The 17,110-nt window shown below is 37.3% G+C and overlaps 1 protein-coding gene across 1 annotated transcript; it reads right to left on the bottom strand.

Annotated features, from left to right (window-relative positions):
• Positions 1 to 6,478: 6,478 nt before the first annotated feature.
• Rps27l (ribosomal protein S27 like) lies at positions 6,479 to 9,806 on the bottom strand. The gene is made up of 4 exons (XM_021727259.3): positions 9,654 to 9,806; positions 8,695 to 8,803; positions 7,892 to 8,002; positions 6,479 to 6,670 (listed from the first exon to the last, which is right to left on the bottom strand). The coding sequence occupies exons 1-4, from the start codon at positions 9,657 to 9,659 to the stop codon at positions 6,642 to 6,644; spliced, it is 255 nt and encodes an 84-aa protein (XP_021582934.1). The 5' UTR covers positions 9,660 to 9,806; the 3' UTR covers positions 6,479 to 6,641.
• Between the last annotated feature and the right edge of the window lie 7,304 nt (positions 9,807 to 17,110).

The raw sequence follows: 17,110 nt of genomic DNA, 5'->3' as shown, positions 1-17,110 counted from the left end.
AGTCTCCAACAATGTTGCAGACAAGGTATTGTAGTTTTTCTCAAGGGTTCTCTGACACTAGAGGAAATGCTTCCATGAGTCACCCCTATGGCTGATAAGTGAGATAAGGTCTCTGTCACCACAAGGACCTCTCTGTAGGGCTGCTTGAGAATCTTAATGTCATAGCAGTTGGCTTCCCCCTAGCAAATGACAGAGCACACATGAGCAAATGTAAGCACATCAGGCTAAAGTCAATATATTTTAGAAGTCATACTATCACACTTGCCAAATTTCCTAGGTCACATGGGACCCAATATAATGTTGAAGAGACTACATGAAGTATAAAATCATGAGGTAGAGATCATCACAGTCCGATGTCTTGTCTCTATTGATTTATGTCCTTCCCACATGCAAAATAAACTTAACACCCAAGTCCTCCAGAAGTTTCATCCCATTGTAGCAGCAGCACAAAGCCCACCATCTTATCATCTAAATCAAGTCTAAGTGTGAATAAGACTCTTTGGCAGTAATTCTGGATAGTTCCTTAAGTATAGTAATTCAAGTATATAAGTTCCTTTTCATATTAAGACCTGTGAACTAAGACAAGTTATTTGCTCCCCACAGGTACACTATACAACAGATGTAGAGTTACTGTTGTAGTCCCTCCTATTCAAAAAGTTTTGAGAGGGTGTCCATGGCAATCCCAAAATCCTCTGGCAACTAACTTGGCAGCTCCTTGATTATTACTTAAGGCTTGGCTTTTGACTGTTTTCTGGGCTCTTGGTTCAGATGTTATTCTTCATTCATGTAAGGTAGCATGTGTTTCCAGCTGAGTGGTTTTTCTCAGCCTGTTTCCTGCTTCTTAAAGTTAAGAGGGCCAAAGGTCTCTTTATCTGCCCTTTCAATCTAATTAGCAGTGTTTCTGACAATATAATATTTTTAAATGTGAGAGTATCCTGCTAATTTTACTGCAGTTTATGCCAGTAGACAAAATCTACACCCAAGTGCCCTTCAAAATAAGCCTCTAATTTGGAATTAACTTGAGATCATGTTTTCCTGGAAGTGTCCTAGATTTTATCTTTGCCTTGAAGCCATTTCTTAATTTTTAGTATCATCTATCATCTGAAGATAGAACTTAAAAAACTAATTATTTATTCCTTTTTATTTGTTTATTTCCTTTATCTCATCTCTTGCACGTTGGTATAAGCAGCAAGAACTCAGGAGGCACATTCAGCACTGAGTCTGGAAATCCCCTTTAGGTCACCCAGTTCATGAGGCACTATTCTATTTTGTGTTACTGCAAGCAATAGTGTTGCTACACTTTCTGCTGCTACACAACCAGAATTCCCTTTCCTCCATTCTGTAATAAGATTTTCATTACTTTCCTTAAGTCCACATCTATAGCATCCTCAAAAGCTATCACAGTTTCTTCAAGGCTCTTCATGTTTCCACTAACACTATCTTTAAAGTCCTTCCAGTTTCCATCCACTGCTTTGTTCCAGATTCGTGTGTGTGTGTGTGTGTGTGTTTATGTGTGTACAGTTCAGATAAAATGCATAGTTAATGCCATAAGACTCATCCTTTAAAGCATACAGTGGTTTTTAGTACATTCACAAGATTACCACTATCCAGAATGTTTTCACCCAGAAAAGAAACTGTTTCTATGAGCATTTGCTCCCCATTCCTCTCTTCTTCCAATACCTGGTAACCAGCAACTTAGTATGTCTTTGTGGTTTTTGATTATGGATGATTTGTATACGTACAGTATGTGGTCTTTTGTGTCCAAACTTTTTCATTTGGTATAGTGTAAATTAGCTATTGCTGCATGAAAAAAATTACCCCAAAACTTAATATTCTCTTACAGTCTCTGTGTTTTAGAAGTTCAAAGCAGCTTAGCTGGATGGTCCTAGCTGTCTCCTATAAGGTTGCAGACAAAATGTCCACAGGGGCTTCAGTCAACCGAAGCCTTGACTAAGGCTGGAACATCTGACTGTAAAGTGGCTCGCTCACATGGCTTTGGGCCAGAGGCCTCTCTTACTGGGTTTTGGCAAGAGTATCAGTTGCTCACCACTTGGGCTTCTCCATAGCTTGTCTTAACTGTACTATGGCTTCCCCTAAAGTAAATGAAGAGAGAACCAGGCAAAAGCCACAGTGTTTTTATAATCTAGGCTTGGAACTAATCTTATTCAAAGATCAACACTGACTTACTGTGGGAGAGGACTGTACAAAGGCATGAACACCAGAAGTTGCAAATCACTCGGAGCCATCTGGGAATGGCTCCTCGGATGGCTTATTATAATGTTGTTGACATTGGAATATTTTGCTGTCACAGCATAGATGATGTATCCTAGAGGCTACCACTGTGCCACTAAATTCAGGAAAACTCAAAAAGAAGTCAAAGTTCTGTACACTCTAATAAATATTTTTCACAAGTTCTGAGCCCTAAGTCCATCTCATCACTCACCTCCTTATTGAAGTAAATATAGTTCTGGGTTGGTTTAAGTGTAAATAGAATGTCTCACTGTAACAGACCCATTTCATCTCCTTATTTCTCCTGATGTCTGTCTGGTATTACTGTTTGTCAAATTTCCCAATCCATGCCCTCTTTGAAAAACATAAAAGGTCTCACCTTCTCTTAAAGCTATTTTAAAATTTAAATATGCATTAAATATTGTCACTAAAAATCAAAATAATTGTAATTTTTAAAAGGTTTCTGATATTAATGATATAGCTTTTTATCATGATATTAATAATATAGCTTTTTTGAGCCTTTAAATACATATAGTAGTTGCTTTTAAAATTTTTTAGAATTCTTGTTGAAACTCTAAGAGATATGAATCTTCTCAGAAAATGAGCCAGTATACAAACATCAGAAGTTCACAGACCCCAAATTTAGAATTTCTCTTAAATATTTTTGCCACAATTACTTATATTCTTAATGATGTTAGATTTCTTAGTATTGATAAATCTTCATTTCCCACAAAATGATCTCTCTGGCATAACTGATCCTTAATATTAGGGTAAAGAACAACTTAAGTTTTTTTGTTTTTTGTTGTTGTGGTTGTTGAAACTTACAAACTTATCAAGTTGATCATTGGCTACAAATGATTTGCTTTATTTTTTCTTCTGTTAAGTTGAACTTTTGTGAAACTTAAAAAAAAAATACTAGAAAGAAACAAAAAGCTTCACGTGAGACAAATAACCATATTCCCAAAACCCAGAACTTAAAATGTTAACATCTAGTCAAATTAGTCTTTTTAAAATAATAAGTAGGGCTGGGTTTATGGCACAGTGATAGAGTGCTTGCCTAGCATGTGTAGGACACTGAGTTTGATCCTTGGCACCACATAAAAGTGAACAAATAAAGGCATTGTGTTTATCTACAATTCAAAAAAATAAACATTAAAAAAATAATAAATAGGGGCTGGGGTTGTGGCTTAGTGGTAGAGTGCTCACCTAGCATGCCTGAGGCCCTGGGTTTGATTCTCAGCACCATATAATAAAATATAGTGTCCACCTAAAACTAAAAAAATATTTAAATAATAATAAGTAGATAAGGCTGAAGACCCCTTTAACCATCAAAGTCCCACTCCTTTTACCTAGCAAGCATCTCTCATCAGGGATTAGTGTATATCCTTCCACTTCATTGTTTGATACTTTCATAGCCATACATATGTATCCATATCTAATATGTAGTATTAATTTTTGTTATTTATATACATACAAATAGTATCATATTATACATGTTTTCTACATTCCTTTAAATTTACATTGTTTTTGTGATCTGGACAAGTTGATACACATGAATCCAGTTTGTTGCTGACTGCTATAAAACATCACTATCACATTGGCACTATAGACAATGTAAGAAACATCTTTTTCTTGGGTTGAACCACATGAAATTACTGTTCTTGTATGTCAGAAACATTTGAATATGACAGTTTTATATGGTTGGACCTGTGTATATGGCAACACTTTTTAACATCTAATCTTGAATTTTAAAAATATTTTTTAGTTGTAGATGGACACAATACCTTTATTTATTTATCTTTATGTGGTGCTGATGATCAAACCCAGGGCCTCACATGTTAGGCAAAGCACACTACTACTGAGCCACAACCTCAGCCTTTAAATTTTTGATTATGCAAAATATATGCAAAACTGTAGGATTTTTATTGGCATTTACCTGCTGTTAGTGAAAGCTAGACATACTTGTATATGTTCATTGGTCATTTGTGTTTTCTTTAACATAAATTTCCCACTTTGCTTATTCAGACTAGGGAAAACAAAGTACACCATTAAGGATTGATGATGGACATTTTCATGGATTAGGGAATGAATAGCCTTGATCAATATTAGAGTTCTCCCAAAGGTAAGAGACTGTATAATGGCCACAATTTCCTCCCATTTCATTGTACATGCAAGTTTGCAACATGATTTTGTCATGGTTTTCATCTAAAGGTGGAGCTAGGTGAACTACTCCCTTGAAGCTGGCTGGCTTTGACTTGCTTTGACCCATAGAATGTGGTAGAAATAACGTTGCACAAGTTCCTGCTTTTAAGCCTTAGGATACCTTTAAGCTTCTATATTCACTATTTAAAAAAACTGCCCCAAGAATGCCATGTAAAGACAGACTAGCTTACTGGAGAATTAAGATACCCAGCTGCCAGCAACACCAGCTGCCAGATATGTGACTAAAGCCAGGTTAGATTTTCCACTCCAGTTGTGCCTCCAGCTAAAGACAGTCACTCATAATCATGAAGAGTAATTAATTATTTTTTTAAGCCACTAAATTTGGAAGTCGCTTGTTTTACAGCAGTAGTTAACACAATTGTGCTCTACTATGCTAATGAGGGGTAAATTTTAGGGAAAAATAACTTTAAAATACTTGATAGATAATATCCTTTTTTATTATTAACAGAGAATTTACTGTAAGAGCATTGTCCTAACCACTTTGTAAGTTATCTTGTTTTATCTTTAAAACAACCCTATGAAATTGTTTTATTATCCTTGTTTTTCCCAGAATCACGAGCAATTAACCACTAGAACTTGTTTTAGACTGAGCTATATCTGCCTCTAATACCTGTTTATGTAAAAAACTATCTTGCCTTCCCAAAGGCGGAGGGTGGGGTGTGTACCTCTACAAATTTGCCAGAGCAAAAAAGTCACATTTAGTGGCATGCAATTTTATCGATGCAATTCAGTTTTAAAAAAAGAAAAAAAGAATTTAAAGTCAAAGGCTGGGGATGTAGCTCAGTAGCAGAGCACATGTGCTCAATCCTTAGCACCCCACACAACAAACACACACACACACATACACACACAAAAAAAGTCATACTAAAAAGTATATATTGAGGGCTGGGGTTGTGGCTCAGTGGTAGAGCACTTGCTCAGCATGTGTGAGGCAGTGGTTTGATTCTCAGCACTGCATATAAATAAATGAATAAAATAAAGGTCCATCAACAACTGAATTTTTTTAAAATCATTAAATAATACATATATAGAATGGAATGGACATCACTACCCTAAGTACATGTATGAAGAAGACACGAATGGTGGGAAAATATACTTTGTATACAAGCAGAAATATGAAAAATTGTGCTCTATATATGTAATATGAATTGTAATGCATTTTGCTGTCATATATAACAAATTAGAATAAAAATTTAAAAAAATTTTTACAAACATAACACATAGATTTTAATTAATATATCTGGCTGCAAATAGAATATACCACCTTTCAAATTATTATAAAGGCAAAGTCGTCATAATAAAGTCATGCTCTTAATGCCCCCTTTGTTCTAAATACATATCACGAAAAGTGAAATAAGAAAATTGAAAAGTAATGAATGAACACAAAACACTGAGCAGACTGAAGATGAGGGCATTCTGGACTTGGGGTAGCAATTTCAATTTCTAATCCTATAGAATAATCAACATTAAAACTGTGTCCCTAAGACAAATGTATAAAATGTAGGCTTTTAACCCATTTTGTCCCATTGTCCCAGAGAAAAACTTAAACTGAACAACATAAATATACCACTTATGGTTATTTTGAAATATTTGAATATGTATTTAGAGAATTAAAAAATTTGGCACTTAATGGGTTAACTAAATTTGACAGGACTAATTTCTTTCTAAGGTTTTGAGGTTTTGCTATGTAAAAAGCAGTAGATCCCACATAGAAGGGAGGATGTGAACCAGTACAGGTAGAACAGAAATAGCAGAAATTTTGCTATTCTGTCATCTCCTTTGAAATAAAATTAATGTAAGCATGGGTCAACAGTAAATACTATTACTTGACAGAATCCTTTCTGTCTACAGTTGTAAAAAATGTAGCTGTAATATCCTAAAAGGATATATTCAGTCCTACATACAGCAACTTGGAAAATGTTAGTAAGACACGAAATAATCAGAATACCTTTTTTAAACGTTTAAACACACACAGTATAAAAAATTGATAGCATACTCATACTTTAAAAAAGACAAGGGGGGGCGGTTGTCCATAATTAAAACTTTATTGAAAAACACCAAAATAGGAGATCATTGTTGTATACCTTACAAAATCAAATGTAATTACATTATCTTGGAAGAGTAACTAGAATTACTGAACTTATAAGGCTTCTGTGAGAAAACATAAATTCTGAAAGTTGCATAGATCATTAGTGTTGCTTTCTTCTAAATGAACAACCTGCAAAGGAATCACAAGAATATATTAAAATGAAGTTTATTTCATCTTTGGTAAAACTTCAGTAGCAAAAAGTATGTTTTAAGTAAAAACTTCAGTTTTAGGAATATTAAAGATTGATATATACATACAAATTGTTTATCCCTTTATATCACAAATTTGCTATTATAAATCCATTATAGTTTATTCTGCTATGACCATAATTGTCACTCTGGTTTCTCAAATCATATAATGGAGTCTAGACCATTAGCCTGAATTCAACAATAAAAAACTGTTTTGAAGATAGTTTTTTAGAACTATTCAGAATAGTTTTCCTCAAAAATTAACTCCAAGTTCTTCTCAGATCTGTTAGGAAAACTGCTATAGATGCACCTTTGAACCATATGTCAGTATTTGACACAAAAGTCCAAAATCATACCATGAAATAAAGGTTTCAAAAATCTTGTGAATATGTTTTAAGAGTAATATTACTCTTATATATCAGTCCAAATCATACCATGAAATAAAGGTTTCAAAAATCTTACGAATACACTTTAAGAGTAATATTACTCTTAAATATCATATGCTGACTTTGTACTCAGATCTTACCAAATTACACTAAATAGACCTTGGATTTACTGTTAATACCCTCATAACTATTTCAGTGAAAACAACACAGAACTCACAGCTCCAAAATAAATTTCACACCAAAATAAACTTCATATCATAATGAAGTTGTAAATCTGCAAATATTACTATGAAAAACTATGTACAAAATTATTTTTTCTTACTGCTCTAAAGTGAAAGAGGAATAAACAATTTTATATTAATCATTAAGTAGTTGTTCATAAAAATGAAACCTGTGGCATTTTAATTATATAATAGTTATCTTTTCTTCAGTTGGCAATGATAAAAAACTATCACAAGTTAAATATACCAAATACATATGGAACAAAATATTTACAAGAGAAATTTTTAAATCCTATGATTTTTAAAATCATAGGATTATATGTAGTTACTCTTGCTCCCATTCTGATTTATTTTTAATTTATTCCAAGCTAAGCAAATTGGGTGAATAAGTACAAAAGAAAGTGTTCCAAATTTAGAAAAACAATAAAGGAGATCTTTGTAAAGTCAAGAGCATGAATTTATCCAAATGAACTGGGCACTATTTACTAAAAAAGTCCACAATGAAAAATTTTAAAAATATCTCATCACTGGGTTAGAAAATATCAAATGATAAACCTTCTGTGAGTCTGGCCTTTCCTCCTGTAGGCTGGCACAACACTGTTGAACAACCTACACAAAGAACCACTGTCTGGGCATGGCTAAAAACTGTGGTAATCTTGTAGCAACCTGGAAAAAAAAAAAGGCAGTATTAAAAGTGAACAGCCGATGAAATCATAGCACCTGTTTGGCATATCTAGTAATATGTAAATAAATATTATTTTAAAAGTAATGTTTTATTTATCTCATGTAAGGATTTAGTGCTCCAACATCAAGTCACATATGTTACAAACTTTTCTAGTAACCACGTAAGTTTGTTTAATGGGTAAAAAATTAATATTTTCTTAAACTTGATATTTCAAAAATACTAGCATTTCAATATGTAATCAATTTTTTTGTAATGTCACATCTTGAAAGTCCAGTGTACCTTTTACCCTTAAAGACCATCTCTGTTTTGATGGCACACAGCCAAATGTGCTCAGTAGCCACATATGGCTAATGGCCACCACACTGGGCAGCCTGACTTACATTGAAAAGTCAACCTTTCATCATATCATAAAAAAGAAAACTCATCATCTGAACAACTTAATGTATTTATTAAGTCAATTATCAAATTCCCTTCGGATGCCCATCTTTACCTTTCCCAAATATGTTTCTACAATGACTTGAGTACATTATTATGAAAATATTCCTTGTGACATTTTCAATTCTCTAATTTCATTTCTATTCAACAGAGGATCCTAACATCTATATATACATAACAAAAGAGCAATCTCTTCAGAAATTCCCCGTAGGAAAAGAATTAAAATTTGAAATTTTACCTGGACATTTTACATCCATAAAATAAGAATTTGGACTTTGAACTAGCCGTTTCTTTTTATGTTTTTTCTTTTCCTCTTCCAAGGAAGGATGTAGCAAATCTCTAGCCAACTAAATAAAAAGGCACATTATTATTACTGGAGTTTAACCAAAATACTGGCATATTTAACCATACAGGAAATACACATGCAAAACAGGAACAACAGTCATACTCAATACAATTAAGATATTTAAAAATTTTATTAAAATCTGGTCATTTTCGCCAATACTTTGCGTTTCCAAAGACCTGCCATGGGGCTTTGTGACGATCAGAACGCCAATGGTAAAGCTAAACTCGTTGTTTACTCAACTACATAATAGTCTTCAATAAAAACAAAACTGCGGTGCTAACAAGACTGACTCTGGACTCGCTGAAAGTAGAAACCGCTGAAGTCCTAAGTGCTCGCCAACGCCTTGGTGATTTCTGCCCTGGGGGCAGAAATCTGATCTGACAAAACTTGAGATGAGACCGCCCTGGACGGAATTAGTACGTAAAACAACTGCGAAGGCAATGTTGAAAAGGAAACAAGCAAGAAACAGCCTCCCAGAGAAAGCTTCAGGGGCGAGAACCACGAAGCTCCAGAAAACCAAAAAAGATTCCAACGATCAAAGTCTCGTCGGCGCCTACCCAAAACAAGTGACGCTGGGAACAGTTCCACTCCTAGCCACGGACTCCAGATGGCAGTCCAGGGCGGCTCCGGGTCCACCCGGCTCCACGCCCGTGCAGGGCCCGCCATGCCGCGCTGCCCGGGCAAGTCACAACAAGCCCTCACACGCGAGAAGTGCCCAGCGATTCCAGCCGCCGGCCACCTCTGGCAGGGAGCGTTGCGGTCAAGGGAAGCCGTTAGGCTCAACTGCCCCCTACAACTCCGGACAGACCGAAAGCCCGAAATAAATCCTGAGGCCGAAGTAAACAACTCACAGGCATGGTGATGCTTTCGCAAGCACGGTCCGTCCAGATCCAGCAGGCGACAGACTCTCTGGCTAGCAGCACGCGATCGGGCGCTCGGCACAACTTCCGGGATAGAGGTGGCTGGGAGGAGCGGAGCGGACGGTGGGGCGGGCTCGTCCACTCTAGGCACTCTTCTCGGTGGTGAGGACGCTCCGTCTGGGTCAGCGGGTCTAGGCCAACGAAGGTTCCCAGGGTGGCCAGGGTGCTGCTGTCCTCATCCCCACTTAACCTGCTGCTAGGCCGCAGGCTCCGCCCTGAGCCAATGGCGTTTGGACCAGGCTCAGGGCTGTAGTGTGCCGGGCTGGAGGGCCTCGGCGAGCTTAGGCCGGGAGAGGGAAGCTGGACCCGGCGGCCGCTCTCACAACCCGCCCGCCCTGGTTTCGCCCTGCTCTAGGCACGCGAAGTGGTGCGAGTATTCTCTGTTCTTTTTTGTGTTAAGAAATACAATGTTATTAACAATTAATATGTAGCAGAAAGATTATTAAACAGGTTCCTATCTTTGCATCTGCCTTCCAAGGTGCAGGTTTCGAAGTTCTCAACAGGATGCTGCTGTGCCTTGGGTTTGCTTTGATCTAAAACTGTTATTAAGCAGCACTCATTCTCTACTGTGCACCCTCTACCTAGAGGCCCCTTCCTGCCATACTTTTTTAGAGTGCATACTTTTTAGAGTGGACAACTCCAGCCTGAAAAAGCGGCGAATACCGCATAGAGCCAGATGTGAAGTGTGTTTGACAGAAGGAATGCTTGGAGGGTGGCGTGAGCATGTGTGCCTCAACACTAAGAAACTAGGGAGAAGCTTGACTGGAAAATTGTCCCAACAAGACATTCCTAATTACTTTTTCTCTCTCTTTGCAAAAAGAATACAGATATAATATTCAATTTGGGGAAATGCAGAAAAACAAAAGAAGATTAAGATTACCATCCAGAAATAAACATTGTTAAGTTTTGACCCATATCCTTCAAAATATTTTTTACTCACTTGCATAGGTTTCTTTTTGGTTTTGAATTTTTATGATTGGGATTATCTTGTGCATTATCTTTGGTAGATTTAAATTTCTCCTCATTAAATAGATAATATCACTCCCTAATACTATGTGTTTTCCTGCCTTATGATTGTTAATGGGCACATAGAAATTATCCTATGGGTGGATATATGGATATATATTATGATATGTATTATGTGACATTGATATATATGGTATATATATCTATCACTATATAATGTATGTATATCTCATTCCATTCATACACTGAATTGGATGTTAGGTTTGAGTCTTTAAACTATGGTATTTAAAATATTAATAAATTTTAATACTGCCATACAGATAAGTATATAGAATAATACAATTATATAGGCAGAATAATGGCCCCCAAAGATGTCAATGTCCCAATCCCCAAGATCTCTAGTAACTGGGCAAGTGTAATTAAGGTTGCTAATTAGTTGACTTTTAAAAGGTTTTGCTGGATTATATGTTTAGACCCAAAATAATCATAAGGGTCCTTGAAAGTGGAAGAGAAAGGAGAGAGAAGGAGAATATGGCCAAGGAAGAAGCATCTGAGAGATGCTATGTTGCTGGCTTTGAAGATGGAGGAAGGGGCTATGAGCCAAGGAATGTGGGTGGGCACCCTTTACAGAATAGAAAAAGCAAGGAAATAAACTGTCCCCTAGAGCCTCCAGATGGAACACAGCCCTGCCAACTCCTCAATTTTAGCTGTGAGAAACTGATTAAACTTGGAAATACAGAACTATAAGATAATACATTTGTATTCTTTTTTTAGAGAGAGATTTTTTTAATATTTATTTTTTAGTTTTCGGTGGACACAACATCTTTATTTTTTTTTAATTTTTATGTGGTGCTGAGGATCGAACCCAGCGCCCTGCACATGCCAGGTGAGTGCACTACCGCTTGAGCCACATCCCCAGCTCCAAATTTGTATTCTTTTAAAAGAAATTTTTGGTAATTTCTTATAGCAACAATAGAAAACTGATACAGAAATGAACACCTATGTATCCCTCCTCAACTCTGTAAAATCTTAACATTCATTATTCCCTGATACCAGTTTTTCACTATTAAACAACACTGAGGTGCACATTTTTAGTTAAGTTTTTGTGTACATCTTTGATTATTTTTTTAGGACATATTTCTAGAGGAGGAATTGCTGAGTCAAAAATTGGGCACATTTTAAAGTTTATAAAATGAACCGTCAAATTATTCTCCAAAAGAGTTAAATAATTTTTATTCCAGAAGAAAATGTATGAGAATAACCTCTTTTTTGCACCCTTGACAGTATTGGGTATTATGTCTGTTTTTCAGTTCTTTAAACAATTGCTTCAGTTCTTTAAACAATTCCCAGTAGGGTATCAAAAACCCTTCACCTATGAGACACTCAGAGGCAACATAAGAAAGAAAAAACTCTCTAGGTCAAGAAGACCTTGACTCTACTTCTGACACTGTCTCCCCCTCCAAAGCTCAATTTCTCCTGACCTGTCCCTATGCCTGTGCATTGATGGCAGATTAAAGGACTTGTAGGCAGATGAAGGCCCCAGAGTCTCTGTATTGACAGCCTGCTCTTGGGATCTTTCAGAAAGAACACCCCCACTGGCTGCCCAAAGAACCATGAGGTACAAATTGAAGTTATGATTTCTGCTCTGAGAACTCTCCAGCTGCCTATCTGGTCTGAGAAAGTGCCACTACCTGTCCCCTGAACTGAAATTCTTCAGTTACGTACGTCCTTGTTTTCCCAGAAAGAGGGTCAGAGGTTTAGTTTAGTTGTGTTTTCAAAAAAATTGGAGTGGGAGGTAGGAGCCCTAAAGATAATTTTTCACACCCTTCCCTTTCTGTTTTTTTTTTTCTTTCCTGAGAAGTTCCCAAGACATGTCATCTGCAAACTTTAACAAGGTTGCGTTTTCTCTTTCTTCTATTGTTCACCTGTCATCAGGTTTCAAAGCATTTCTGGCTTATTCTCAACCATTTCTGATATCAGCAGCAACTTCTGAGAGGCCATCTCTCTTCTGCCTACCATTCTCCAACAATTGCCTTTGTGCCCAAAGAACCAACTGTAGGGGTTGCAGCCCATCTGTCATTCATAAGGATGCCTCACACACTCGGGTAAGCTCCCATTGATAAGGACTTAAGACTCTCAGACCCAAACTCTGATGTCATTTTCTTTATTTTCCATACCAACTGAGCTGGCAGATCATGTCCCTCATTATTGAGGACTGTGCTAGGTTTGCTGCATGTGTCTACCACCAGATCTTGCCCTTCATACTTCATGCTACTTGTGCCCAGGAGACAGACTGATGACTGCATCCACTAGATTACCTTCCTCTCTGATTTCTAGTTGAGTTGGGAATCAGTAGAGTGAAATTGCCAGAGAAGAGCAATGTTGGGTTATTTACTCCTCAGTATCTATCTTTGATGGGCCATTTTATCCCAAGTGACTAATTGCAACAGTTGCATGGTGTCCCTGTCTCTATGTTTCCCCCCTGTTCTTCCCCTTTGTGCTGAGGATTGGTGCTTTATAATCCTTTGTCTGTTTCTGTTAACCCTGTCCCAACCTTGTAAATACTCCCTTAAGGAAACTCTTTTTAGTCATACCTTTGAGTGGACCATCTGTAATCTGTCAGGACCCTAATGTGGGATTTCCCCAGTAGGGAAATGCTTCCCTCTTAGCTTGTATGGCTTTGCTGACAGGGCCCATCTACTCCTTAGTCATTAATCAACTGGGTCACCATGGAATGTCCATTGTTCCTGTCCATGGGACCCTTCAGGTTTGACAGACTAAGGTTCCTCTTGTTCAATGCTTGAAATGTATATGAGAATATTAAAGATATGACTTATAGGCCTAGCCATGCATATCCTTGTCATTTTGATAGTCAGCAGCATTAGTATCATCTGGGAACATGTTGGAAATACATATTCTCAGGCACCATCCCTGATCAACTGATTTCTGAATCAGTATTTTAACAAGATCCAGTTATATGTGAGCACATCCCAGTGAGAAGCACTGGCCTAGATTCACCACATTCTTTTATTTTGTCTGGTGCTGGGATTGAACCCTGGGTTTGCACATGCTAAGCACATGCTATACCACTGAGCTGTATCCCCACCACCCCACTACATTGCCATTCTCTCTGGAGTCTTCCTACCTTCCCAATGGAACTTTCAAGAAGCCAGATCAAACTACTACTATTCCAGGGTTAGAAAATCAAGGATATATCTCTAGATTGAAGCAGGGAAGTTCCCTCTTCCCCTACTTCTCCAAGAAATCTTTATTCCAACAAATCTATTCTCCTTTATCATATCCAGGAGCTGAATGATCCTCAAACTAGGTTGCACATTATATAATTATAATTACCAAAAAATCAACCTTGACCAAGGAAATTAACAGAATTTGGGGAAAGGATCCGGGTGGCAGCATTTATTTATTTATTAGTATATTTTGGTACCAGCTGGCAGTATTTTTAAAAACTATCCAGGTAATTTTCATGAGCAGCCAAGGTTGAAAACCACTGATGCAAGTTCTTTACAGTTTTCAAAGGCAAATGCCAGAAAGAACTGAAAGTTACTACTCCTGAAAGGGAGTAAGCACTCTCCCCTTCCACTGGAGGTCTCAGCCAGAAGTCCCTCACCAGATCTTGCACTTTAATTCTGGATCCTATACACACTTGGTAGCCAGGTGAAATCTCCAAGCACTTGTCCTGCCTGCTGTGGTAATCAGGTCTCTGGCTTTCTCCTCAGCTTTCCTGCAGACTCTCTCTTTATCCTCCTGTCTCCAGGGAAGAAAGTGAGCTACTTAAAGGCAGGTTACTCTCTCAAACTTCATTGTAATTCCCCTGCTAATAGTAAAGATGTTTTATGAAAATACGGAGGTCAGCAGAAATTTGTGCAAATGTAATCACTTCCTTTTCTGAAATCTTTATTGCCTACATTAATCACTTCTTAATAACCACTGCAGTCTTTTGAGGGTTTTCTTTCTAATTCTCTTGCACTGATATTTTACTTTCCCTGAATCTGTGTCTTATCTTCCTGAAAAGTCCACAGCTTCTTGAAGACCAGAATTTGGTCTCATATCCTAATAGTGAAATCGTGCTAATCACTGCAGGAAAATACTGCACTCAACATATCTGACTTGATGGCCATTCTTTGAGGACTAACCATTCCATCTGGTTTATCTAGACTCCGTCTCTTCTAACTTGACTAGATCTTTCTTGATACACACCTTTGATCATTTCTTTGTCTCACTTGGTGTGATGGGGAAACCAAAAAACCACTGAATTCTGACTGAAATTCAGTTAACTTGTTTCCAAAGTTGGGAAAATAATTCAGTCATTTGGGGGTGGGATTAATAAGACACTGTGATGAGCTGTGTGCTTCTTCCCTTGTAAAGTGCATACAGGCAAAATAAATGAAATGCTTTCTATTTTTCCATTAGATAAAAGATGATTAAAAAAACAAATAGTTGGGCTGGGGATATAGCTCAGTTGGTAGAGTGCTTGCACAAGGCCCTGGGTTCAATCCCCAGCACCACACACACACACACAAAAAAAAAAACCCTCAAAATAAAATCATTAACAAACAAACAAATGGTTAAGGGGCTCAAAGTATTAAGAAGGATGGTGCTCTATTTAGTCACATATAAAAACTTATTCAACTATTTATGGAATGTCTGCTATACACAAAATAGCAAGCAATATAAACTGTTTTTCCTAGGAGATTTAATTTAATTCTAATAGTTACTTAACCATATGAGTTGTTTCCTCATATATAAATGAAAATATTTATACTGATTTCATAAGGTTATATGAAGATAAAAGAAATAGTGCATAGTAACTGTAAGTGCTCAATAAATGCAGCTGCAATTCCTTGTGTGTGTGTGTGTGTGTGTGTGTGTGTGTGTTTTTGTTTTGTTTTGTTTTGGTTTTTTGGTACTAGGGATTGGACCCAGGGCACTCAATCACTGAGCCACATCCCCAGCCCTATTTTATATTTTCTTTAGAGACAGGGTCTCACTGAGTTGCTTAGCACCTCACTTTTGCTGAGGCTGGCTTTGAACTGGATCCTCCTGCCTCAGCCTCCCCAGCCCCTGGGAATACAGGCATGCACTGCCACATCCAACTCCTTGTGCTTCTTGACAATAAAGAAATCAGTTGTCTTTGGGAATCTTAAGCTGTTGGTGGTTTCCCTTGTGGGGACTCATAAAATCAATGTCTTTACAACAGTTCTATCTTGAGGACTATTGTAAATATGTTCAATTGGCAGAAATTACGTGCTGGCAGGCTGGGGGTATAACTCAGTGATAAAGCTCTTGCCGAGCATGTGTAAGGTCCTAGATTTGATTCCCAGCACCACAAAAATAAATAATAATAATACTTTTAAAAGAAAGAAAGAAAATACTTGCTGGAATCTATAACCTTTGAATCAAAAGCTGAGAGATTGTCCTATCCACACTCAGTAGTGGCATAAACAACCACTTGTTGTTCAGGACAAGTGATGGCCAGCAGACAGCCTCATCTTCCTGTTTCAAGTGAGAGGGGAACCATCTCTTGGAGGGACACCTACTCTGTGACACAGGCACTCCACAAGTAATGAGCTGCTTACTTGCTTAATACATAGACCATAGTTGTTATGCGTTTCCTAAAAAAAAAAAAAAAAATCCTGTAATAGATAGATCCTAGAAAACAGTTGAGAATGAGTCTAATTTTCCCTCATTTACCCCTAAACATTCCACTCATTTGAAACTACTTTACTAAATCAAACTACTGAAGTTCCAAATTTCTCTTGAATGAAAGTTAAATAACATTGGCTCTAAATGTATTTTTTTATAGAGACATATGGTCCACAAATCTAGTAGAAGTCCTGTCTTTTGAACAGGGCCAACGTACAGCCTTTGAGTAGCACAGACACTCAAGAAATGGGGCATGGTAAATGAGCTGGGGGACAGACTAGGGTTTCAGGTGCTATAGTGTTTGCTAGTTTCTGTAAATATCCCCACAACAGCCAAATTCAAAGTAGGAAGATGAAGTTACTTTAAGAGAGTTGGTAAGAGGTGGGCATAATCTCTGATCAGAATGCTCAGGTATTATTTTAGGAATATTCAATTATCACTAGGTCTATTTATAAAATATCCACATCAACACTTTGGGGATTCCTTTTCTCTATCCTCTTATCACAAAGTAGGGAACACTGTATATACTATGAGGTATAGCTCAGAAGTAGAGCACTTACTTCTCATGTGTGAGGCTCTAGGTTTTATCTCCTGCACTACAAAAGGAAAGAACAAAAAAAATTTTGTTTTTTTGCTGTTCCCTGCAATGAAAAATACGAAAAGAATGGACTACTGGCCAGGCATGATGCACACCTGTAATCCCAGCGAGGCTGAGGCAGGAGGCTCAGGCAAGTTTAAGGCTAGTCTCAGCAACTTAG

The sequence above is a fragment of the Ictidomys tridecemlineatus genome, chromosome 5 (genome assembly GCF_052094955.1).
Source record: "Ictidomys tridecemlineatus isolate mIctTri1 chromosome 5, mIctTri1.hap1, whole genome shotgun sequence".
In the NCBI taxonomy this organism is placed as follows: Eukaryota; Metazoa; Chordata; class Mammalia; order Rodentia; family Sciuridae; genus Ictidomys; species Ictidomys tridecemlineatus.
This window is presented reverse-complemented; position numbering and strand designations above follow the sequence as displayed.

What these genes read in the sequence shown, in the direction of transcription:
- Rps27l (XM_021727259.3), bottom strand. An exon ending in TATGGATGTAAAATGTCCAG is followed by an intron (nt 8,003 to 8,694) that starts GTAAAATTTCAA and finishes TTTTTTTTCCAG; the next exon opens with GTTGCTACAAGATTACCACA. An exon ending in AAAGGCCAGACTCACAGAAG is followed by an intron (nt 6,671 to 7,891) that starts GTTTATCATTTG and finishes ATTCCTTTGCAG; the next exon opens with GTTGTTCATTTAGAAGAAAG.